Source organism: Ursus arctos, unplaced genomic scaffold (genome assembly GCF_023065955.2).
Source record: "Ursus arctos isolate Adak ecotype North America unplaced genomic scaffold, UrsArc2.0 scaffold_16, whole genome shotgun sequence".
Classification (NCBI taxonomy): Eukaryota; Metazoa; Chordata; class Mammalia; order Carnivora; family Ursidae; genus Ursus; species Ursus arctos.
In genome coordinates, this window is record NW_026622830.1 from 22,567,356 (window position 1) to 22,593,140 (window position 25,785).

The window sequence follows — 25,785 nt, forward strand, 5'->3', positions numbered from 1 at the left end:
CTAGAATCACTAGATCTTGGTGCCCGATTAGTTCTAATTACAGCTAACCTTTACTGATCACTTATTTTGTACCAGACACTGTTGTAAGTACTTTCCATATGCTTATGAAGTCCTTCCAAACTCACAATCACCCTCTAAATTGCTGGAGAAGAAGCAGCTTCAAGGTTGACTCAGATTTCCCCAAGCAACCAGGTGAGATGCAGACTCCATCAATAAGAAATGGAGCAATGAGAAGGGTAGGTATGCAAGAGGATGGGGTATAATGGATTTGGGGGGTTACAGACATACTGGCCTGGAGGTACCTAAGAGGCATTCAACTAAAACCAAAGTTGGAGAGAGAGAAAGTTCAGGAAAGGCACAGCTAATAGCCTTTGTATTATTTGATGTACTTCTTTATTTTGAAAATATAACAGACTGTACTTGCAGAGGGCCTGGGGAGTAAGTTACAGTGTCAACATAAATCCAGCCTTCTCCAACTATAGTGCTATACAAATGATCAAGTCAGCAGACAGTCTCCTTACCGGATACTTTCACTTTCCCTTTATGGTTTCCAGATTCTGAGCCATGGAGCTGTGGGCTCATATGGACCCCAGGTTTATGTGAGGACCCACACCTGGTGACAGCAAATGTCTTGGGTGGAGAAGGTTCCTGAGAGGTATCACTGATCTCCTCACTGCAAGGGCATTCTGGAAGATAGGATCAAAAAGGAATTAGTATCCCCACATATCATCAGGGCATTCCAGAATGAATCCCATCCAACCAACAGCTCCACTGTTCAAACAACTCCACAGCAGAGAAGAGATTCAACTACAAAGGGGTGTGGAGGATAGATTTAGGGATTAATACTTCTGGCTACCTCCAAGAACCTCAAAATCAAAAGCTTCCTCCTCACCATCACCCTTCTCCCCTTTTTTCTGATAAGATTGTTTTTCTAAGCCAAAAGATAATTAAGAATAAAACATGGCATCCCTTTGGCTCCCAAGGTGGGAACACTGATTTTCTTAACATCTTTGTAGGAGCTAGATACACACTCTTCAAGAAATAAATCCTTTAGTGAAAGGTTGAGATATGTGTTTGAGTTGTGTGTAGGGGCGCCTGGGTGGTGCAGTCAGTTAAGCATTTGACTCTTGGTTTCGGCTCAGGTTGTGATCTTAGGGTCATGAGACTGAGCCTCACGCTGGGCTCTGCACTCAGCACAGAGTCTGCTTAAGAATCTGTCCCTCTCCCTCTGCTCACCCCCTCTAGCTCTCACTCTCTCAAATAAATAAATAAATCTTAAAAAAAAAAAGAAAAAGGAGTTGAGTATACAAGGGGCGCCTGGCTGGCTCAGGTGGTAGAACATGCAACTCTTGATCTTGGGGTCATAAGAGCCCCACATTAGGTGTAGAGATTATTCAAAAACAAAATCTTAAAAAAAAAAAAAAGAAGAGTCGTGTGTACAAACAAATACAGTCATTCATCTGCATATCCTCTCTTACTATAATGTTTTCACATGCACTACCCTATGACAGGGCACATTGGCCAATGCTGCAAGAAAAGAAGGCCTTCCTAAATGCCAGTGTGGCCTTGTAACACCCAGGATGAACAGACTCCTCCCCTGCCAAGGTGTATGCTAGGCTGAGCCCACAAGCTCCCTCAAAGGCCTATGGCCCCTCCTCTCCTCAGTGCAAGCTCAGAGGCCAGAACTGGAGAGAAAGCAACCCCTCCCCAACCCAGGATAGGAAACCCAAGTGAAACACCCCAGGGAAAAAATTACCAGGTTTGGTTTTCTTTTTCTTTTTCTTTTTTTTCTTTGGCTTCACTCTCACAAACTCTTTGAATTTCTTCTCTTTATTCTTTTCTTTGTCTTTTGCAGCTGGAATTAAAAATAAGTATAAGATAAGTCTTGGCTTTCTAACCTCTTGTTTCCATTGCTAAGATGTTTATTCTCAAGTAAGTATGTTCAATGTGAGGAACTAAAATGGGCAAAGGAACAGAGTTCTGGATCTGGTTCTGCCTACGAGGTTACCTTCCATCCCCCTCAAGGCTCTGGAACCCCTTCTCCATCATCTAGCCTTTCGATCAATACTGAGCAACTCTGGCCCACTGCCTGTTATTTTAAGTTTTATTGAAACACACCATGCTCATTCGTTATATATTGATGATGGCTGCTTTCACACTTCAGCAGCAGAGTTGAGGAGTGAAGATGGAGACTTCACGGCCCTCAAAGCTGAAAATATTTGGCCCTTACAGATTAAGTTTGCCAACCGTACTTAGATCAAGACTCTTCACTGGCTACATACTACAATCACCGGGTGAGATTTTTAAAAAGTGAGTGCCCAGGGCCCACTCACAGAAATGCTGATTTATGTGGCTTATGGTGTGACCTGCATGTCAAGATTTTCTTTTTTCTTTTTTTTTTTAATAATTGAGGTACAATTCACATAAAATTACCCGTTTAAAAATGAACAGTTCACACTTTTCAAACACCACAACTTCATTCTCTACTACTCTTCACAGCAAACTCAAGTCATCAACACTCCCTGGTCCAAACTTCTCACTTCAGTTTTTCCTAATTCCATTCTAAAAACCTTCCCACCCACCACTCTTGAGGCTATTTTCAGTTTTCAAAGTTAACAATAGCCTTACCATTGCAAAAATCCAGTTGTTTCGCTTATCAAATGTGTCCATAGCATTTCATATAATTGATCAAGCCTTACTCTGTAGATGTCAAGAAGTGTTTAAGCACACATATCTTGGGACCTAACCACTTTACTCCTAGATATTTACTCAAGAGTAGGGATACTGTGTCCACACAGAGACAGGTACACGAATGCCCGCTGCAGCTGTAGTTGTAATCACAAAAGGAAAAAATGCTCAAATGTCCACCAGTAAATGAATGCATCATTTGTGGTGTGTTCACACAATGGAATACTTTTCAGCAATAAAATCATGAAGTATTAATATGCGCAGCAATCTAAGGGAATCTCAATACACTAAAAGGAGCCAGATAAAACCTAATATATACTGCATGATTTCATCTGTATAAAATTCTGGAAGATGAAAAGTAATCTATAAAAAACAGTGCCTGATGACAGGAAGGGAGGGCTGGAAAGGAGGAATTAAAAAGGGGCATGGGGAAAGTCTGGGAGGCAACAGATGTGTTTGCTATCTTGACTATGTCGCTCTTCAAATTATACAGTTTAAATACGGGCCATTCACTGCACAATTAAGCTTCAATAAAGCTGTAAAAAAAAAAAAAAATCCAGTGGTATGTAGTACATTCACCACATTGTGCAACCAGCTCTACCTAGCTCCAAAACACTCCCATCACTCCTAAGGAAAATTCTTTACCACTAAGTAGTTTCTCCCTAGCCCCTCAATCCCTGGTGACCACCACTCCACATCTGTCACTACACATATATCTATTCCAGACATTTCATATAAATGCAATCACACAATATGTGACCTTCTGTGTCTGGCTTCTTTCACTTAGCATGTTTCCAAGGGCATCAAAAACCGATGATCACAAAGCAGTTATGGAGTAAGGTAAACAATCAGATTCAACTGATTTTTAACTAAGCACTTGTGTGCAAAGAAACCACAAACATCTCATTTAATCCTAACAACAACCTGTGTATATCATTTTCATTTTACAGATGGGGAAACTAAAGCTCAGGGGTGAAGGCACCTGCCTGACATCACACAGATACCTGAAAACAGGTTCATCTGGCTCTTCGGCACCATGTTAGCACAACAGCCCAGGCCTCTCACCCTAAGGGACGTCCAGAAACCATCAGAGAGGAGAGTGGGATGACCTCCTAGCTGACAAGCCTGGGCTCTACAGACAGAAGTTAATCTACTGGCTAAAGAACACAGGATTTAAGGGTCTCTAAGTTCCCTCCCAGTTAAAGTAGTCCATAACTGAGAAACAAAGTTCAACAAACAAAACTCTAGAAAATACCTTAGTCTAATTTACAAAAAATACTCAATTTAAGATTAAGAAACCAAGGTCCAATGCAATAAACCGATCTGGCTAATCATACGGCTGATTAGCAAAACACAGTCAAGTGCCTCCTGAATTTTATAAAAGTTATCAACCATATTTACTTTCCTCTGATCCTGGGAACAGTCTTCCTCAGATATAAAAACAGAACTCATGGGGCGCCTGGGTGGCTCAGTCGATTAAGCATCTGACTCTTGATTTCGTGGTCATGGAATCAAGCCCTGAGTTGGGCTCTGCTGTCAGCGCCTAGTGGGCTTGAGGATTTTCTCTCCCTCCCGCTTTGCCCCTCTCCCCACTCTCGTGCTCGCTTATTACACACATTAGAAAGGAAGAAATAAAACTATCTTTGTTTGCAGAGATAGGGCTGTCTACGTAGAAAATCCCAAAGAATTGACCCAAAACAAAAAAACAAAAAAAACCCTGCTGGAACTAATAGTGATTTTAGCAAGGCTGTGAAGAAACAAGGTTAATATACAAAAGTCCACTGCTTTCCTATATATTAGCAATGAACAACTGGAATTTGAAATCAATAAATTTAGCAAGGAGGCCTGCACGTCTTCACTGAACTGAAATTAGAATTTGGTTGAGGGGGGTGGCTGGGTGGCTCAGCTGTTAAGCGTCTGCCTTCAGCTCAGGTCATGATCCCACGGTCCTGGGATCGAGCCCTGCATCAGGCTCGCTGCTCGGTGGGAAGCCTGCTTCTCGTTCTCACACTCCCCTTGCTTGTGTTCCCTCTCTTGCTGTCTCTCTCTCTCAAATAAATAAAATCTTAAAAAAAAAAAAAAAAGAATTTGGTTGAGGGAGAGAAGATGATGTGGCTAGAAGCAGATCATGTAGGGCCTTGTAAGGAACTTGGCCTTTACTATGAGCGATTTAGGAGGCCACTGGAAGCCTCAGAGTAAAGTTGTCCCCCTTCAGGCTCCTTGCTCAGCGGGAAGCCCGCTTCTCCCTCTGCCTGCCATTGCCACTGCTTGTGCTGTCTCTCCCTTGCTCTGACAAATATATAAATAAAATCTTTAAAAAAACACCTCTAAAAAAAAGAAATTGATACATCATCACACACAAACATACAGAAACTGTTGTGCAATCCAGTTTTTGATTTGTAAACTCAGGTTTTAATGACCTCCAAATTAAAGTAACTATATCCATTCGTTTACTGAAAGGCTAACAGCATTAACCCAATTGGTAGAAATGGCTGAAGAAGAGAGATCACCTTGGTCCTGGATCCTTGAGAGGTCAAGATGTAGGGTATAAACTGCCAAGTACCAGGGCATACCCAGTTATCATCTAAGTACGGGAGGGTATTTTTGGTCTTTTTTCATTTCATATTTTATAAAACAGCATCACATCCTTTAGGGAACCCAAAGTCAGTAAAAGAAGAATGGGGTGGTTCATTCCATACAAGGGATTCCCGAAGTCCGCACATTATTCAAAGTCATATAATTCATGACTAACATTTCCATAAAATGAAGACATAATGAACACTTTCATTGGCCTACCAGCTTTGAAATCACATGGCTAATGAATTTTCTCGGTTTCTTAGGATTTGAATTAATTCAAATTTTGCACATAAGACTTTTTGTATCATACAACTTCAAACATAATTTTGCATAAAATGCAGCTATACCTTAACATCATTACCACTCAACAGAGGAGGAAGTGAAATTCAGAGAAGCTGCAAGATTATGTAGACTGCTGATCGGAAAAGGAGAACTCAGATCTCTGAAAGGACTTGGGCCCTGTGCACAGTCCCTGAAATAGGAAACAGGGCATGGATCTGCTCTGTAGTTCACCACCACCACCACCTGGTTCCCTAGCTCTGCAGGTTTCTTTTCTCTCCCTGCACGTGCTGGGTGTAGGAGACACTGTGGCTATCTCCCAGAATCTCTTTTACCTCTACTTCACTGGGCAGCATGCAAGGGCTTTGAACAGGATTGACTCCACACTCAGTTAAATCAGTAAGAGTAATACCATGGCCCTGGTCGAAATTTTAGGCTTAGATAATCTGAGCCTGGCCAACTGGTTCCTAAGGCAAGGATCGGAATGGACTGATCTGACCCACATGTGGGATCCTGGTCCAACATTTATAAAAAGGATATGTTTTTACTTTCTTGTTAGATTTGAATGAAACAGTATAGAGTCTTAAATGATACTGGCTACCACCCTATGACCACAAGGTATCCAGCCTGAAAACAGCACTGAGAGGCGAGATGGTAAGACAGTCCTGGACTCGAACGTCCCCTGGACTGCCCCATTATGTGAACCAACACACCCTCTTGATTGTAGAGTCAATTCAAATAGGATTTCCTGTTACTTGTAACTAAAAGCATCCCAAGTCTTGCAGCTGGTCTGAAATATGGTCACCTTAAGCTTTAAAGAGTCCTCTCCCAAGGCTTCAATTAGAGGAGTAAACAATGAAGATAAAAAGAAGAGCTATTCTGGGAAGTTCTGCTATACAGGCCTATGAATGCAGAGGGAAGAGAGAAAATCTTCAGAGTCTCACCCTGGCTTCCTGCTGAAAACTGGGAAGTCGCACATGGCCTGAGATGGCAGAGCTCACAGGGACAAATGTCCAGCAGTGACTAAGCTAATGCAGATGATTCCCTGAGGTACAGGGGTAGACAAGCTGACAACAGGCAGAATGCATTTGGACTACCCATGTACACAGGAAGTCTCCTACAGGGAAGCACTCCTACTCCCCACTCCAGGACCCAGGGGCAGGGCATCCTTCCCTGGAATCCTAAAAGACCAGACACAGAGCCTAGAGTGAGGTTGCAGAGCCTTTGCAACTAGATTCAAATCGTGGCTCTACCACCTGCTAGATGAATAGATATTGGTTCAAGTTAACCCAACTCATCTGCATCTCAGTTTCTAATTTATCAACTGGGCACAACAGTACCCACATCATAGGGTTTTTTTTTAGAATTAAACAAGACAATACAAGTAAAGAACCTGGAACAGTGCCTAGCACATGGCAAGTTCTCAAATGTTAGCTGTTGCTATCTTGCTTGTAATACCCTCTCCATGAAGGGTGAGACTGGTCTGCTGTCAGTTCTCTCCTTGGACAGCTTGACCAATTGTTCCATGACCCACACAATATGAACCTGACTGTGAAGCTTCTTCCAGATTGCCCAAGCTTGGCTGCACAAAGAGCAATTTCCTGCCAAGGTTCTGGATCAGAGAGCAGCTTGTCACCTGAGGAGGGCAAGGCTTTTCTAGGATGGCCACTTGTCTCCTCAGGCTGTAGGTGTCCATTAGAAGTACTAGAGCCCTTTTCTCCCTCTGTACAGCCTGCTCCCTATTTCTCCACCAGACCATCACCAACTTATGAGAGCAGGACATTAGACTGCTGCTTCCAGGAGGGAAAGGCACAGAATAACATCACCATCACCTATGGGAGAACTGCCTGTACACCACAGAGCACAGCCACGTGGCTGGGACAAGCAGCAACCAGGGCACGCTCTGACCTGCATGAAGGGACAGCAAGCAGCTCAAGGGTAGAGCGGAAGTGGGCACACTCTTGGAGGAATTCTCACTGCCTACCAGAGGAGGTCATACTTGTGGCAAACTGCCATTTCACCATGCCTATCTTCCCAGCCTCTTCTCCCAGCAGTTCCCCCACCACCCCATGGATCCCACCAAAACACCAGCCCCACAGGGCCCTCCAATAAACCCCTCTCTCAACCCCTGCATTTTTCTGCCTTAGTTCACATGGCAGAGACTGCTATGCCCTCTCCAATGCCCATTTCTCCACTTCTTTCATTAAGGAAAGAGAACATTTCCCAGCTTCTCCTGAGCAAGGTGAGGTGAGGGACATACATTCTGGCCTATGGGCTATGAACAGAAGTGATCCGACACTTCTGGGTTTTACCCTTAAAAGAAAGAGATATGCCCTTCCCTTCCCAGCAGCTGAAAGGCAAGGTGGTAAGCAATCCTGGACCATGAAGAGGAAAGCAACACCTAAACATAATGCAACAATGAATGGCCTTGGACTTCACAGATCCACAAGAGCCACCGTGGGGAGCTTGCAGTGTGACCTGAGAGGGAAATAAACCTCTGCCTTGTTGAAGCAGGGCACTTTGGTTCTTTTAGGCACCGTAATCTAATGAAGCTCATACTACCCTCTTTCCTTTAAGGGGAGAGAGAGCATGTCCCTGTAAGAAGGCCAGTCTAATGCCACAAGGTGTAGATGGCAACAAAGAAGGGTCGGGTCCACTCCAGTGCCTCAAGACTCATTTGGGCCTAAAGCCGAGGGTTACCTAGAGTGAGAATATGAACCAAATGGATGGTACAATAGATAATAAGCACAGGTGAGGCTTCCTTTGATTCTAGAGTATTCCTTCTAGGACAAACTGCTACTGAGGACTGAACTCATCTATGCAGAAACAAACCCAAATACCAAGGAAGCCTGAACTTGCCACTGAAAGAGAATTTATTAAATGGATTCTAGTATTCTGAGAAACCTCATTTGTAAAAGCAAATCTAAACTGACCTTCCAAATTCACTTATGTTACAAAAGGCCTGGCTGAGGGAAGAGGAAACATCTGAAGGCCAGAGTCAGCAGGGGCACCTCAGGGACAAAGGACCATAGCCATTTATTCTCCTCGATGCCTCTTAACCTCCGTTCTGCTTGGTGCCAGCATGAGTATGACTCTCCTATGCCTGAACTTCGTTCAACCCCTCTACCCTTACACTTCAAGCCTTAACTCAAATGTCACCTGTCCTCTCAACATCCAGCCCCTGCTCTACAGGCAAAATCTGAATCTTTGTTTCCACAGCACATTTTATGTTCCTAATACAGAACTTAGCCCTTTTTACTGTATCTGATTATGGGCTTTTCTCCTCACAAGAAAGGGCCTTTTCTCATTCACATCTGATCCTACATCATCACTTTAGAAATGAGGAAATCAGATCCGTGAAGAGCTCAGATCACAAGTGAACAGTAGCAGGACCGCTGCTAAGATTCAGTCTGTGGATTCTCAGACCAGAACTGCATCTCCTGCTCAGCCTAACCAGTAAGAAAATTGAAAGAAACAAAAAACAATCTCTGCAGACCATTTTCTGGTCCTCATGGAACAGAAGCACCAGGAATCTCCATCTGAGAACTCCATTAGATTTCAAGGTCCCATAAGCCATAATCAGAGCACTCAGCATAAAGGGAGTATTTTTTTACAGTAATTATCCCTAAGCACCGCAAGTCCTGTAACAGTCTATCTGTTTTACACTTAAGCATAATGTCAAGTTCACAATGCCTGTGAACTTAGGACACAAGCTGCCTGGTGTCAGAGCCCCACCTTGGAACATCTCCCCACCTGAACCTACCCCCCACCTGAAATTCCACCCCTAAGGATAAGGGCTTTCTTAGAAGTCTGAGCAAAACCTAGATACATTGAGAAGAGGTGAGCTATTAAGCTGGTCTTATTCTTTCAAATCTTGAGAAATTTAGTTATCAGATTAGTCATGTACTCAGCAAAACCATGAGGAAACAGAAGGAGGCTTTGATGGGAGTAAGTGAGGGGAGATGCCTGGAACAGGGGGTTTTCTGGAGGCTTGGGGTCTGTAGAATCTTCTAAATACCCTGCTGTGTTTGCTCTCATTGACAGCCAGCGTCATGACAAAGGCTGAACGTGGCTACTGACCCCAGTTCACTGATGATGATGACTGAGGCTCCTACTGGTTAGCAGCACAGGCAGGACTAGTGGCCAGGGTTTTCATTAACCACCTAGAACGCAACAAGGTAAACAGTCTGGTTTACTTTAGCCTAGTCACTGCTGGCTATCTCCACAATCAGGCACGGGGCAGTTGTGAAATCATCCATGAGGTCTGTGTCCACTTGACATGAGGACAGGGGTGTGAGCTTCCCTAGCTGCACAAAACTGCTCTCCACTGAAGAGCATACAGGAAAGGAATGACCAGGCTCTACCCCAAACAGTCAGTGAGTGGCCTGTGAGTGCCACCATATGGACCAGTCTTACAGAAGATCAGCAGGGGAGTAACAAGTTAAAAAGCAGGGGAATTTAAAAATCCCTTTTGTTCACCCTAAAGAATTTGGTATTGCCCACCCCTGCCAGCCAGGTGAGTATATCCACAGCAGGTCTTGTTATTAAAAAGGAAACTGGCAGGCAAAAATTCAACAACAGACTTCCAAATCACAGTCAAAGGGATCCCTCGGCATTAAGAGAGAGAATAAAATCTCAGGCAGGTATGTTGGTATAAGACCCAAGGGCAGTACACAAAAGTGAAAATCAATCACTCAGGTTTTTTAATTATACCAAAATGGCAACAACTTGCATATTGATTTTGTAGCTCCTTAGTAGTAGTCAGTTGAGTTTAGAACTCAGATCTCTAACTGCCTGGTTTAATGATTTCACCGAGACAAAGAGCTACTATTCATTAAGAGTTTACTATCAGCCAGATACTGTGCTAAGCATTTTGCATTATATTGCATTCAATGTAACAAAGCTCTGAGGTCGGTAATACTATTATCTTCATTTCACAGAGGGGAAAATTAAAGTTCAGCAAGTTCTTTGCCCAAAGTCACATAACAAACAAGTGGTAAAGGCTGGATTCAAATTCAGGTGGGCTGACTCTGAGCCTGCACACATTACTAACACAAATCAAGACCCTCAAGCATATTTAATTGGGAATCCCTAAACCAGACAAGCAACCCGCACACAGCCAGACATCCACCCTGTACTCAGGTGCATTATACTGGGCAAGGTTCCTCCTCAGACAATTACCATGATCAGAGACAGGCAGAATTATGCCCTAGCAGAGGGCACACACTATGGTGGTCAGGCAAAGCATAACTTTCCTCAGTCCCCTTATGGCCTCCTGTCAAGCCTCAGCCTTTGGAATAACATGGTTCAAGAGGCTCTGTGTCATCTGGTATAGACTGCACCCACGTCCACTTGCTCCCTAGTCCTGCCTGCTCAGATGTCACTCCATCACTGTATCCACTGACTACTATTTCTACTGGGTCCTGACACCTCAATCTGGTCTCCACTTATCAACACAATTACCAATCCCTAAGCACTAGCTGTGTCCACAGATCTGAGCAGAGCCCATGGGATACTGAAGCAACAATGTTAATTCCTCCCTAAAAACAGTTACAATCTAGCTGAAGAGCTCATACCAATGCACCAACTTCAGTCATACATGGCTGGATGAGACAAAATTATGGTGAAGTCGAAGAAGGAAATGCACATCCTGCCTAAGGGACCTTATAATAGGTTCATTAAACAGATTAGCTCACAGACTCATCGTAAGAACTCATCAAGTTTATGAAGAAGACAGAAGTCAAGAAACCTACAAAAAGTCCAACAGCGGTTACAAGAATTGGATAGGATTCACAACTCATATGTCCAGCATTAAGAGAAGAAAACTGGCTGAGAAAGTATTACAACAATCAAGGCAAGAGAGGAAAACCACTGTCCTATCCTCAAATACCAGATTCATTTTTATCTGGTTTTGAATTGTATATAAAACCATATCATATAGGTTATGAGCTTACACTAGCTTCTTTGGCTCAACATTATATTTGTAAGATGCACCCACATTGGTGGATATGGCTGCGGTCCACTCACTGCTATGTAGTATTCACTGGATCAAGACACCACAATTTATTTACTCTATTTACACATTTACAGGCACACCTCCGAGATATTGCAGGCTTGGTTCCAGATTACGACAATAAAACAAAAGTCACAATAAAGTGAGTCAAATGAATTCTTTGGGTTCCCAGTGCATACAAAAGGTATGTTTACACTATACTGTAGTCAAAAAGTATGCAATAACATTATGTATTTTTGAAAAAAAATGTACACAACTAAATAAAAAATATTGCAAAAAATTGCTAATCGTCATCTGAGTTTTCGGCAAGTCATAATTACTGACTGCAGATCAGTATAACACAAAATAATACTGAAAAACTTTGAATAGACACGTAGACCAATGGAAGAGAGTAGAAAACCCAGAAAGAATCCCACAACTATATGGCCATTTTATCTTCAACAAAGAAGGAAAGACTATGCAGTGGGAAAAAGACAGTCTCTTCAACAAATGGTGCTGGGAAGACTGGACAGCTACATAAAAAAGAATGAAACTGGACCACTTTTTTACACCACACACAAAAATAAACTCAAAATGGATTAAAAACCTGTGTGTGAGACTTGCAAACCATAAAAATCCTAGAAGAGAGCACAGGCAGTAATGTCTCTGGCATCAGCCACAGCAACATTTTTCTAGACAAGTCTCCTGAGGGAAGGGAAATGAAAGAAAAATAAACAACTGGGACTACATCAAAATTATAAGCTTCTGCACAGGAAAGGAAACAATCAATAAAACTAAAAGACAACCTACTGAATGGGAGAAGATAACTGTAAATGGCATATCTGACAAAGGGTTAGTATCCAAAATATGATATAAAGAACTTATAAAACTCAGGGCCCCTGGATAGCTCAGTCAGTTAGGCATCTGCCTTGGGCTCAGGTCACGATCCCAGGGTCCTGGGAGCGAGTCACACATTGGGCTCCCTGCTTAGCTGGGAGCCTGCTTCTCCCTCTCCCTCTGCCTGCCGCTCCCCCTACTTACAAGCACTCTCTGTCAAGTATATAAATAAAATCTTAAAAAAAAAAAAAAAAAAGAATCTGAGGGCACATGGGTGGCTCAGTCGGTTACGGATATGCCTTTGGCTCAGTCATGATCCCAGGGTCCTGGAATGGAGTCCCATGTCCGGCTCCCTGCTCAGCAGGGAGTCCAATTCTCCCTCTCCTTCTGCTCCTCTCCTTGCTCAGCTCTCACTTTCTCTCTCTCAAAAAAATAAAATAAATAAATAAAATATTTTTTAAAAATCTGAAGGAAATACGGAAAAAAGTTAACATTTGTTAGTCTGGGCAGGGGATGGATATATGCATGTTTGCTATATAATCCCGTGTACTTTTCTATATGCTTAAAATATTCCAGAATTTTAAAAACAAAATACTAAAAAATCACTGAAATATTTTTTATCAGATACACAATAATTTAAAATTTGATAATATCAATAAGAATGTAAAAAAACTGATACACATAACTGGTTGGTAGATTATAAACCAGGATAAGGTTTTCAAAAGGTGACTTGGCCTCATTCATCAGAAGTTTAAATATGCACATACCTTTTGCCAAAGCACATCACCTCCAGGAATTTAACCCATTGGGCTTACTTGTACACAGGGGCAAATTTATCTTTGGGAGGTTTACTTTACTTTACCACTGGATAGTGTGAAAAAAATTAGCAAAATATAAATTTTTTATAGGAAGAATGTTTAAAATACAGTACACCCATACAATGAAATAATGACAACTGTTAAAATGTCGTAGAGCTAGGAGCACCTGGGTGGCTCAGTCGGTTGAGGGTCCAACTCATGACTTCTGTTCAGGTCATGATCTCATGGATCGTGAGGCTGAGCCCCACATCAGGCTCCACATTCAATCAGACTCCACACTCAGCAGGGAGTCTGCTTGAGATTCTCCTCTCCCTCCCTCTCTGCCCTTCCTCCATCCATGCTCTTGCTCTTTCTCAAATAAATAAATCTTAAAAATAAATAAATAAATAATAAGGTAGAGCCTCATACCTACATTGATAGGGAATGACGGCCAAGATACCTATAATGAAAAAAGCAAGTTGCATATGATACTGTGTAAAAGATATTTTCTATTTAGACATATATGTGCTTGGACATGCACGGAAAATATTTGAAAAAAGTCTGCTAAACAAAAATAGTCACATCTGCAACGGGGGTGGAAATGCCAAGGGAAGGGAGACCTTTTCCCTTAGTATTCTGTGGTACCAATTTCACACCAATCATATGTCACTTTTATACTTGGGGTTGGGGAGTACAAAAATTATAGATTCTAAACTTAGAGCCACTGAAATGGAGTGTCTGGAGAGCAGGACCCAAAAAATCTGTATTTTAACAAGTAATCTAGGGACGCCTGGGTGGCTCAGCTTATTAAGCATCTGCCTTCAGCTCAGGTCCAGATCCCAGGCTCCTGCTCAGCAGGGAGTCTGCCTCTCCCTCTCCCTCTGCCCCTCCCCCTGTTTGTGCTCACCGTCTCTCTCAAATAAATAAATAAATAAAATCTTTAAAAAAAAAAAAAAGTCACCTAGTGTGACTCCCAGGCAGCTGGATTAGCCACTGCTCCAGCTGAGACCTGGGCCAGGTGGTATATGGGGTAAGGGGAAAATCTCAGTGACAGATCCCTCAAGTTCTAAGAAATAAGGCTGCCCCCAGAATTAAACATGTATTCAATGGCAGAGAGATATAAACTCACCTAAAAGACAGAACGGCCACCAAAGCCAGCAGGATTGGCCAGTAATAGACATTAATATCCATAAGGATGTTAAATGATCCCTAAGGAATCAATGTTTGGTCCTAAATGAAACAAGGATCACCCAGGCAAGAGAATGCTCCAGTCTGAGAACTAAGCCAGTCTTTATTTCTTTGTGCCAGGAATATTCACAACCAAGATCTCAAGCAGAACAGGACTCAGGTCTCTTTTGTAATGCCTAGAAAAGAGCCTGGCATATAATAGGCATTCAGTAAATAGGTGCTGAATGAACAAGTCAATCTATTTTAGTCTGAGGCATTTCTAACTCCAGTGTTCTAACCCAATGCTCAATAAGCAATTTTCTCTTCCCACACAGGTCTGAACTGGATACGGGAAACGAGTTTTGACAAATAAATAGCTGGCACTTGGCCTTGACCATCATCTATTGCTATTTGGTTCATACCAGCCTGCTCTGAGAAACAGCCATCCACTGGTGGGTACCTGAGCAGGACTCTGGTAAAGTCACTCTGGTGAGTGCTGCCATGCCCTGCCGCCCTCCATGGCAGGAGTAGTCTCCTCCTGGGGGACTACTGGCCAGCTGGCCTTCCTCAGGCACCCCCTATTAGCTCAATGCTTAGGCTCCCCAACTGCGTGCTAGACTGTCTACAGCTGAGCGTATTAGAGCTGCATGGCCGATACAAAGGCTACTAGCCATATGCAGCTACTGAGCAACTGAAATGTGGCTAGTCTGAATTGAATTGTTCAGTAAGCATAAAATACACACGAGATTTTAAAGGCTTAATATAAGAAAATATAAAATAGCTCACTATAAATTCTTATACTGATTACATGCTGAAATGACAGTATTTTGGATATACTGAATTAATAAAATACATTAAGAGTAATTTCACCTGTTTCTTTTTACATTTTAAAATGTGGCTATGAGGGCACCTGGGTGGCTCAGTCATTTAAGCGTCTGCCTTCAGCTCAGGTCATGATCTCAGGGTCCTGGGATCAAGTCCCACATCGGGCTCTGTGCTCAGCAGGGAGTCTGCTTCTCCCTCTCACTCTGTGCTCTCTCTCTCTCTCTAATAAATAAAATCTTTAAAAAATAAATAAAAATTAGAAAAATAAAAATAAAATGTGGCTATTAGAAAAAGTTACATGTGGCTTGCATTGTATTTCTAATAAATAATACATCACATATGGCTGAGAAACTCCCACCCTATCTTCACAACATGGCTGAGGACTGATCTCTCACAGGGTCAGAGATCACTTTAGTTAACATGGCCTGACCCACTGTCCTGAAACCTGATTTCATACTTTCTTGGGAACAGTAACATGTCCTAGGAGTTCCATATAACATTTAATACCTATTTATTTTGGGGTGCCTGGGCAGTTCAGTTGGTTAAGCATCCAACTCTCGGTTTTGGCTCAGGTCAAGATCTCATGGGTTGTGGAAATGAGTCCTATGTCGGGCTCCTCACTAAGCAGGGAGTTTGTGTGAAAGATTCTGTCCCTCTGCCCCTCCCCACCTTCTCTCAAAATAAATAAATAAATCATTTAAAAAAATACCTATGTATTTTAATGGAGAAGTTATAAGCCAAAAATATAATAATGATGTTACAATTTCAGGTAAAAAGAAGCTGAAGAGCTTGTAGAATTTACTGGAAACTCATTAAAAAGGCTTCTGTAGGTACCTGGCTGGCTCAGTCAGTGGACCATGCAACTCTTGATCTTGGGGTCATGTGCCCCACACTGGGCACAGAGATTACTTTAAAAAAATAAATAAATAAATAAAAGGCTTTGGGGCACCCAGGTGCCTCAGTCGGTTAAGTGTCTGCCTTTGGCTCAGGTCATGATCTCAGGGTCCTGGGATCAAGTCCTACATCAGGCTCCCTGCTCAGCGGACAGTGTGCTTCTCCCTCTCCCTCTGCCTGCTATTCTGCCTGCTTGCATGTGCTCTGTCAAATAAATAAATAAAATCTTTTATAAAGAAAAAAAAAAAGGCTTCTGAAATTCTCCCAGAAACACGTAATTTTTCAATTTGTAAGTTTTAGAAAAAAATCTCCAAAACAGCTCTTTGTAATAGGACATGACCATGAGATTTTGTGGTCATCCTTACTACCACCATTGTCGTTTCTATGCAAAATAAACAGTGCTGTTAGAAAATATCTTAAGTTGCAATTAAAATGAAATTGAACTCAAATTTGGAAACAGCAAGAGAATCCCACATATGTTTTAGTTCTTTTGTTCTTTTGCCCTGCTAGCAGGGATGGAGTAGGTTTGGAGGATGGAGTGACTACACCTGGCTTCTGAAGGAGCTCCCTTTCCTTGACGGTCCCCACTCATACCAGGATTATAGGGGCCTTCAAAAGCTAAGGGACTTCTCAAGGAACCTTGAGCAGCAGGAGGCCAAGATAAGAATAACAGTTAGGTATTTGTACTTCCTCCAGCAGGGCCATAGCCTCATGATGCAACTCCTGAGGATCACTTGGCATTTTCAATCTTCGAGATTCAATTGGACCAGACCAACCTAATGCCTTCTTTTATGTCAGAAATGCAAGCAGTGTGACCTGAGCAACAGACAGTCCTCTATAATATAGATACAACACAGAACCAAAATACTTACTTGGGGAGCTGGCAGAGACCCGCTTCCTGGTCAGGCTCTCCTGGTTGGCCTTGTCTGAAGCTGACGAGCCCCTTGTTTGGACATGCCTCTTTCCTGGGCTCTCCTCTGGCTCTGGTGACTTCTCCATCCCGTGGAAATACTTCATGTGATAGTGCAACAGCTTGGCCTTGCGGAAAAATTTTAAACAATCCACAACCTTGCACCTGAACTTGTGATCTAGGTCGACAGCTGGTGCTTTACATGTCACAAAATCATCTGTTTTCTTAAATGTATTTGTTACTGAAAAATAAAAAAGAAACAAAAACAAAGATCCCTTATGCTTCTCCTAGTTTCTATAACATATGCATTAACACATGGCAACAGAAAGTGAAAGAGCAGAATGCATATGTAGCTGGAGACATCAGACAGCCATTACCTCCCCAGATTACTGTTTGGAGAGAATGGATACAACTTCAGGGCAAATAATATAGATTCAACCATGATTCATCTTCTGAAAGAAAAGATCAACATGTTTTTTGTTTGTTTGTTAAGCAGCCATACAAGTTCTCAAGGTTGTAGACTGTGGGGAAAGAACAGGGGAAAATCCTTAAAACAATCAAAAAAATCAGGGACCCAACCCAGCACTTACTACTCATGAGTTGGACCAGATTCAGACTTACTACCATCTTGATACTTGCATGTGTGGACAGAACTAGGGAATATTCTGGTTGGGTGTCTTTATGAAACCAAAGGAATCTCACAATGGTTTCTGCACAAAGAGAGTGTAACTGTTACAAAGGTTTTTGAGATTTTGCTATTGTGTACTTTGTGCAAAGGGACTCAGAGACAGCAAGAAAAAAAAAAGACAACCAAATAAATGAATCTTGAAGGCATGAGGAAAACTCAGGAGTCAATGATCAAATTTAAAGAGGCAAAAAAAGTTTGAAACGCCCCCCAAAAAACCAAATAAACAGAAGGCAATGGTCTATCATGTATCAATGACAAAAAATACAGCTGTCACAAGGAATTCATGTATGTTGGAAACAGTTTATTGAAGATTCCTTTCACAATGCCCTCCCCAATGAGAGCAATCACCTTAAATTCAAATTCTCCTACTCTACTTGATTAGGGCACCCAAGAATATCCTGAGTGGACCTTTCCTGAGTAAATCAAATTTCTCCTTAATGCAGTGTTAACAATTTCCATTAGAAGCACAAAGCATACTGAACCATTGGTAAATATCAGGATTACGTTTTCAAATACCATACCACAATCACAAGAAACAAAAAAAAAAATTTTAAGCTCAATCTAAATCATACTCTATATTTCAAAATCAGCACTAGGGTATAATTACAAAGCTGGTAATGCTTGATGATCTGACAGATGCCATTGTATGGGCAATTTAAACAAATAAAAAATTATACATCCCAAAGCAGAATGACTTAAAATCACTTTCTATCTATAACAAGAGATAAAAGAAAGAGGTTCAAATCAATAAGATGCACTTAAGAGAAGAAAAGTAACATGAAATAAAATGGAATATATAGACAAATGGTTGCACTGGAAAAGCATGTCAGTGGAGAAATTCAAAACTCAAACTTCCAATACATCCTAAAATTATTTCTTAAGAGAAATTACAAGTGATTTCTCTGGAATTTCCTCCTGTTGGGCCTATTAAGTTAAACTGTATGAATTTGCCATTTTTGTAGATTAAGAAGGTTAAATATTGGCTATCTCATACAGTTCAACCTAATAATCCCTTTTTCCATTATGACAGTCTCAAAAATCACTGCAGACAAGGGACGCCTGGGTGGCCCCGTCGGGTAAGAATCTGACTCTTGGTTTCAGCTCAGGGCCGTGAGATTGAGCCCCATGTCGGGCTCTGCCCTCAGTGCAGTCTGTTTGAGATTCTCTCTCTCCCTCTCCCTTTGCCCTTCTTCCGGCTTATGCTCCCTCTCTCCCTCTCTAAAATAAATAAATAAATCTTAAAAAAAAAAAAATCACTGCAGACAACTCCACTTACCATTACATGAACAAAGCTAAGGTCCAAGTCAGAGCGCATCAATACCTCCTGCCACCACCTGAGAGCTACAGTAGTCAAGTTCAGCCAGAGTAAACTCATACATCGTTTGGCCTGTGTTTGCAGCCCTGGTTGATCATGATGAACTTATTTTATAATGGAAAAGAAGAATGCCAAAATGCGAACATCTTTGAATTTAAAAAAAATTAAGAGTCGAAAATAATGAGAACTTTGAACCAATTCCATGAAGAATTATCATTCTCTTTATTCAAAAACCCTGCACCTTTGTGTACACACAACTGGCCATTTGCATAAGGCAAAGACAGGACAGTGGTTAGAAGTGTGGGTTTGAAATCATTAGCCATCAGGGAAATTCAAATCAAAACCACCTTGAGATACCACCTTACGCCAGATAGAATGGCAAAAATTGACAAGGCAGGAAACAACAAATGTTGGAGAGGATGTGGAGAAAGGGGATCCCTCTTACATTGTTGGTGGGAATGCAAGTTGGTACAGCCCCTTTGGAAAACAGTGTGGAGGTCCCTTAAAAAGTTAAAAATTGAGCTACCCTATGATCCAGCAATTGCACTACTGGGTATTTACCCCAAAGATACAGACGCAGTGAAGAGAAGGGCCATATGCACCCCAATGTTCATAGCAGCATTGTCCACAATAGCCAAACTGTGGAAGGAGCCGAGATGCCCTTCAACAGATGACTGGATTAAGAAGATGTGGTCCATCTATACAATGGAATATTACTCAGCTATCAAAAGAACGATTTCACAACATTTGCAGCAACATGGACAGCACTGGAGGAGATAGTGCTAAGCAAAATAAGTCAAGCAGAGAAAGACAATTATCATATAGTTTCACTCATTTATGGAACATAAGTAGTAGGAAGATCGGTAGGAGAAGAAAGGGAAGAAGGAAGGGGGGTAAAAAGAAGGGGGAATGAACCATGAGAGACTATGGACTCTGGGAAACAAACTGAGGGCTTTAGAGGGGAGGGGGTAGGGGATCGGGATAGGCTGGTGATGGGTATTAAGGAGGGCACGTATTGCATGGCACGCTGGGTGTTATATGCAAGTAATGAATCATAGAACTTTACATCAAAAACTTGGGATGTACTGTATGGAGACTAACATAACATAATAAAAAATTTTTATTAAAAAAAAAAAAAAGAAGTGTGGGTTCGGGAACGCCTGGGTGGCTCAGTCAGTTAAGTGTCTGCCTTTGGCTCAGGTCATGATCCCAGGATCCTGAGATCAAGTCCCATAATGCTCCTTGCTCAGTGGGAAGCCTGCTTCTCCTTCTGTCTGCCGTTCCCCCTGCTGTGTGCGCTCGCTCGCTCTCTCTCTCAAATAAATATAAAATCTTAAAAAAAAAAAAAAAAAAAGAGTGGGTTCTGCAGCTGAACAGCCTGGTTAAAATCCTAACTCCTTTACTTACTCCTGCCTCATGTTCCTCATGTACAGGGTGAAGAGATTAATGGCAACTACTTTATAGAGTTGTGAGCATTACATGAATTACATGCAAAGATCCTAGAAAAGTAACTGGCACATACTAAGCGCTCAATAAATATTGGTTCTTACTACCATATAGTATAATTTTGGACTTATAAACAAATAGGACTTGTGAACAGCTTTTAAGGAATTAACCTGCTCAGGAATTAATCTGCAGAACAACAGAAGTCCCTACTACTCTCAGCCTTACTGCACGCTCATGCTAGAGGCAGTGTGGTATAATGCAATCAGCTCAACTTTAAATCCCAGCTCTACCTTTCATTAGCTGTATAAATAAGCTGTACATATTTTCTAAACTATTCTCATTCAGTTTCTCATCTATAAAAGAGAATAAATACCACCTATTTTAAAAGAGTCGAGAGAAGGCTATAGTATATGTGCTTGGCACAAAGCTGGTCATTTCAAATATTAAATACATCTTGATAAACAGGCTTACATCATTTATGGAATGTGGCTGGAGACAGCTATTATAATCATCAACCACACTGAAACATTCCTTCAACCAGCCCTCATAAGCTCTGACTGGGGACATATCACTCTGTAAGCACTCTGTTTTTCTGCATCCTTCTAAAAATGTGAAATCCAAACCAACCAGAAGATTCCTAGTATGGCCACTCAATAAGATTATTACCCCTACCTTTCAGAACATCATACTTTTACTAATGCAGCCAAGGGGTTTTATAAATTTGTTAGGTTTTTTTAATAATCACATTACATGGTGCTGAAAAGTACCAGCTTAGTCCACCAAAATCCTGAACATTGTGTTGTTTGCCTTTTTAAAACATGAATTACAGTGCATTTCCATTTTCCCCAAATAGTTTTGTCAAACTACATACTGGAAGTTACACATTTATCCCTAACAAATTCCATGAGATTATTTTAGTCCAAGAAGTTTATAACTCTTGATTCTGTAATTCTATATATTTAGGTCTTCAGCTAAATTGTTGATAAAGATCCAGTGGGACAGAGCTGAGGATAGCCTCTGGATAGCCTTCAGGCTGACACCAATCAATTAATCTACACTCTCTCAGGTAGAACTGCCTGAGCCAATTCAACTTCATCTATGCGGATTCCCAATGCACTCATGCATCTATCTCCTCCAGGATCAGAGAGAGATTTCAAGAAATATGTGCTCAAACTATCTGCTGAAATAAAGATTCACTTGGTCTGACGGTGCTATAGATCCCCAAAATTAATATGTGAAAACCTAATCCCCAATGTGATGGTTTTTGGAGGTTGGCCTTTGGGAGGTGATTAGGTCATGAAGACAGAGCCCACATGAATGGGACTAGTGCCCTTATAAAAGAGATCCCAGAGAGTTCCCTTGCCCCTTCTGCCACATGATGACATAGTGAGAAGACTGCTGTTTACTAACTAGGAAGCAGCCTCTTACTAGACAATGAATCTGCTGGCGCCTTGATCTTGGACTTCCCAGGCTCCAGAACTGTGAGACATAAATGTCTATTGTTTATAAGCCACCCATATTCTGTTATAGCAGCTTGAATGGATGAAGACAGTCTACCGATGCAGTAAGCTTCTCAAAAGGAAGTAAGTTTAGTGTGGCAGAATAAAAACTCTTCCTCCCTAGAAGTAATACCCTGGGTTTCTCACAGCTAAGCACAAAGTAGGAACAGCTGGACCTCCAAAGGTAAATAAGCATGGCACTCAGGTGGGCCACCTGCCTCTAAGAGGTGGTACTAGTATCACAGCAGCTCAAGTAAACAGAGAAACTCCCCACGAGAGAAGGCACTGCCAGGTGTCACTGTCACAAAGGCCCTGGCCAAATCAAGAGCTCTTTTCAAAATGGTAACATCAATGAGACAAAATGAGTCACTGGTTGTTGCCTAAAGGAGTACATATTTAAAGAAGAATGATTTAAGAATTATGAATATTCAAACACAGAAGTTTGATAAGTAAGATTCCCTCATAAACTCAACTCAGTGAGAATAAACTGACCATTCCAATTATAAGCCTGTCAATAATCTACCTTGCAGTGTCGAGAAAAACAACATAAGCATCAAGGTGAGAAAAGCAGCAAATAAAGTATAAATCAGTTATGGAAAACAGCCTTTGACAAAATCTGATAAATTACAATTAACTATAATTTTGGATCCACAAATCAAAAAGTAGATAAGAATATAGTAATAAGATAATGTTTATGCTAACTTTTTAAGGATGATAAAATATTTGGGACATGTTAAATGAAAATGAAACAACAGCAAAAACAATAAACATCCCAAGACTTAAGTAATCACTTCCTTTTTCATGAAGACCTTGCAAACTGTACTATTTTTAACCCAACTAATTTTAAGAGATACAGAAAATGGTATCTTCCAGACTGCATAATTTTATCTTAGTTTTTGTATACAACAGCCAAGACAAGCCTCTGTATGCAAAATGAAAGCTGCCAATTCAGCCAGTGTAGGTCACATGGTTCCCTCCGATTGGGATACCTCTCTCACTTACAAACCAAGCCTTGCTCATCCTTCAAATGCCACCTACTTGCATAATGCTTTTGCCTTGGCCTCTCAGCAGAAAAGAATCTACTCTGCCTTCTCTGAATTCCCATTAAGTACTTCATGTAAAATAAATCTTGTACTATCTATCCCTTTCTATCTGTATTACAGTTGGTTCTGCTCATTCTTTCTTCTAAATGCTGAAATGGGGGACATGCTCCATTCTTTACTTCTATGATACTTACCTTGGTATACTACAACATTAAACAAGAGAGCTGGCCTCTCCAAGACCATTTCCTCACCAAATGGGAGGAAAAATACTTATTTCACAAGTCTCCTACATATTTCCTTGAGGTAATAGAAGAGAAAACCCATTATTAACTACACCAAATAACTTGAACATTAGTTGTCATCATGGCTGTCACTGATCTCATTGTTGGTTTTTTTAAAAAAAATCAAAGTTGTGGGGCGCCTGGGTGGCGCAGTCGTTAAGTGTCTGCCTCTGGCTCAGGGCGTGATCCTGGTGTTCTGGGATTGAGCCCCACGTCAGGCTCTTCCACTGGGAGCCTGCTTCTTCCTCTCCTACCCCCTCTGCTTATGTTCCCTCTCTCGCTGGCTGTCTCTCTCTGTCGAATGAATAAATAAAATCTTTAAAAAAAAAAAATCAAAGTTGTGCATAATCCCTGCCATGGGTCCGTCTATTAGTGGCACAACCTGAAAATTTTAACATTTAATTGCCCCACTTTATTAATCAAACACTCAAGTTTGGTAACAAAAGCATAATAGGAACAACAAAATGATGCAACCAGCAAAATATTTTACATTTTCAAAGAATTTAAAAATAGAATATGGGGGGGGGGCGCCTGGGTGGCTCAGTTGTTAAGTGTCTGCCTTCGGCTTAGGGCATGATCCCGGCATTATGGGATCGAGCCCCGCATCAGACTCCTCTGCTGAGAGCCTGCTTCTTCCTTCTCCCACTCCCCCTGCTTGTGCTCCCTCTCTCACTGGCTGTCTCTCTCTGTCAAATAAATAAATAAAATCTTAAAAAAAAAAAAAAGAATGTGGGGCGCGACTGGGTGGCTCAGTCAGTTGAGCATCTGTCTTCGGCTCGGGTCATGATCTTGGGGTCCTGGGATCCAGCCTGGCATCAGGCTCCCTGCTCAGTGGGAAGTCTGTTTCTCCCTCTCCCTTTGCCATTCCCCCTGCTTGCGCTCTCTTGCTTGCTCTATCTCAAATAAATAAAGAAAATCTTTGAAAAAAATAAAAACAGAATATGTACGGCATAACTATGCCAAAGAAAACCCACAAGAGAAATATAATGATAAAAAAAATTACATAGAATATATACAATACAGCAATATAAATAATGGCAACCCTCTGGTTACAAGACTTTGAGTAAAAAGAAAAACTGTTTTCTACTCTTCCATGCTTTAATAAGGTATAATAGCCATATTATCTTCACAACGGAAAGAACAACACAGTGCTTTTGTATTTCTATATTATCCTACTCTCCAGAACAGTGTTCCTGTGGCAAAAGAAGCATGGTGCTAAAAGCATGGCCAAGAACTAGGAAAGCCACTGGCTGCCCAAAGGGCCCACTGGACCACACACAGTCTGCGTAGATCCCAGGTCTCTCACAGGTGTGTATTTCCCAGTGGGAGTTTATCTGGATCATATGGCACCAGCCAGCTGAATGACATCATCCACTCTGGGATACTACTGTCCTTTGTCAACAAGGGAGCAGTTACTAGGAGACAAAAGGCAGAAAATATGAAAATTAAATCCTCAAGGGAGCCTGGTTCAAAATCTAAGGTTAATCGAATTACCCTTTGGGTAGAAAATAAATCACTGGAACCAAGTTACTCCTGTTTTTGAAAACAATATGGAAATTAGTATTTCCAAGTAGTTACTGGCATTATCACTTAAGTGCTCTGTACTCTTCCTCATGTTTAATAGACTTTTTTTTTGGAGCAATCAAGGCAAAGCATAGAACTCTCCCCTGGGATCCAAGGATCAAAATCCCAAGAGTCACCCTTTGTTTTTGCCTCTCCCAAAATTACTACTATATGTTGATATATGCAGAGAAAAATGGTCCACAGAATTTGAATTTGCTTTTAAGAATAATAGCTCTAAGGAATGTTTTCTTTACTTCTGGGAGGAGGATAGGGGAAAATAAATTATAAAATGTCTCCAAATAATCCCTGCCTCCTGGTGTTCACATCCATGTGTAATCTCCTCCCCTTGAGTGTAGGTAAGACCTATAACTTGCCTCTATTGGAATAAGCAAAGGTGATAGTATGTCACCTTTCTTGAAAAAAAGTTTTGTGATTATATTATGTAATATTTAACATCTATCTTACTAGCAGGTATTCTACTTTGAAGGCTTGATGAAACGTGCTATGTTGTGCGCTACTCTATAGAGAAGCCCATGGAACAAGTAACTAAGAGTGCCAGCAAGAACTGTGGCCCTGAGTATGACAGCATGCAAAGGACTGAATGGTGCCAACAACCATATGAGCCTGGAAGCAAATTCTTCCCCAGCAGAGTTTTCAGATGAGAACACAGCTCTGGTCAACTCCTTTCCTGCAGTCTTGCAGAGGACCCGTTAAGCTCTGCCTGGATCCCTCGAGCACAGAAACTATGAGAAAATAAATGTATTGTTTTAAGCCACTATGTTTGTGGTAATATTGTTACATAGCAGTAGATAATTTAGGGCAGGATCAGAACCCTCTCGTTTTCCACATACTTGAGTAATGTTTTTATACTTTCCCTTTTATGATAAACATCCATTAATTTTATACTAAAAAAGGTTTTTAAACTATGTTTTCTGAAACATGGCTTAGAAATAATACCCTATTTAACCCTTTTTAAAATACCCA

General features: G+C 41.4%; 1 protein-coding gene across 2 annotated transcripts in view; it reads right to left on the reverse strand.

Annotated features, from left to right (window-relative positions):
• Window positions 1–25,785, reverse strand: part of PHF20 (PHD finger protein 20) — a 144,212-nt gene that overhangs the window by 26,631 nt on the left and 91,796 nt on the right. For both annotated transcript variants that reach the window (XM_026503408.4, XM_048222162.2), the window contains 3 exons: window positions 16,929–17,207; window positions 1,757–1,855; window positions 522–686 (listed from right to left, as the gene is read on the reverse strand). In XM_026503408.4, the coding sequence (XP_026359193.1) occupies window positions 522–686; window positions 1,757–1,855; window positions 16,929–17,207 (543 nt within the window). The remainder of the gene's footprint in view (window positions 1–521; window positions 687–1,756; window positions 1,856–16,928; window positions 17,208–25,785) is intronic.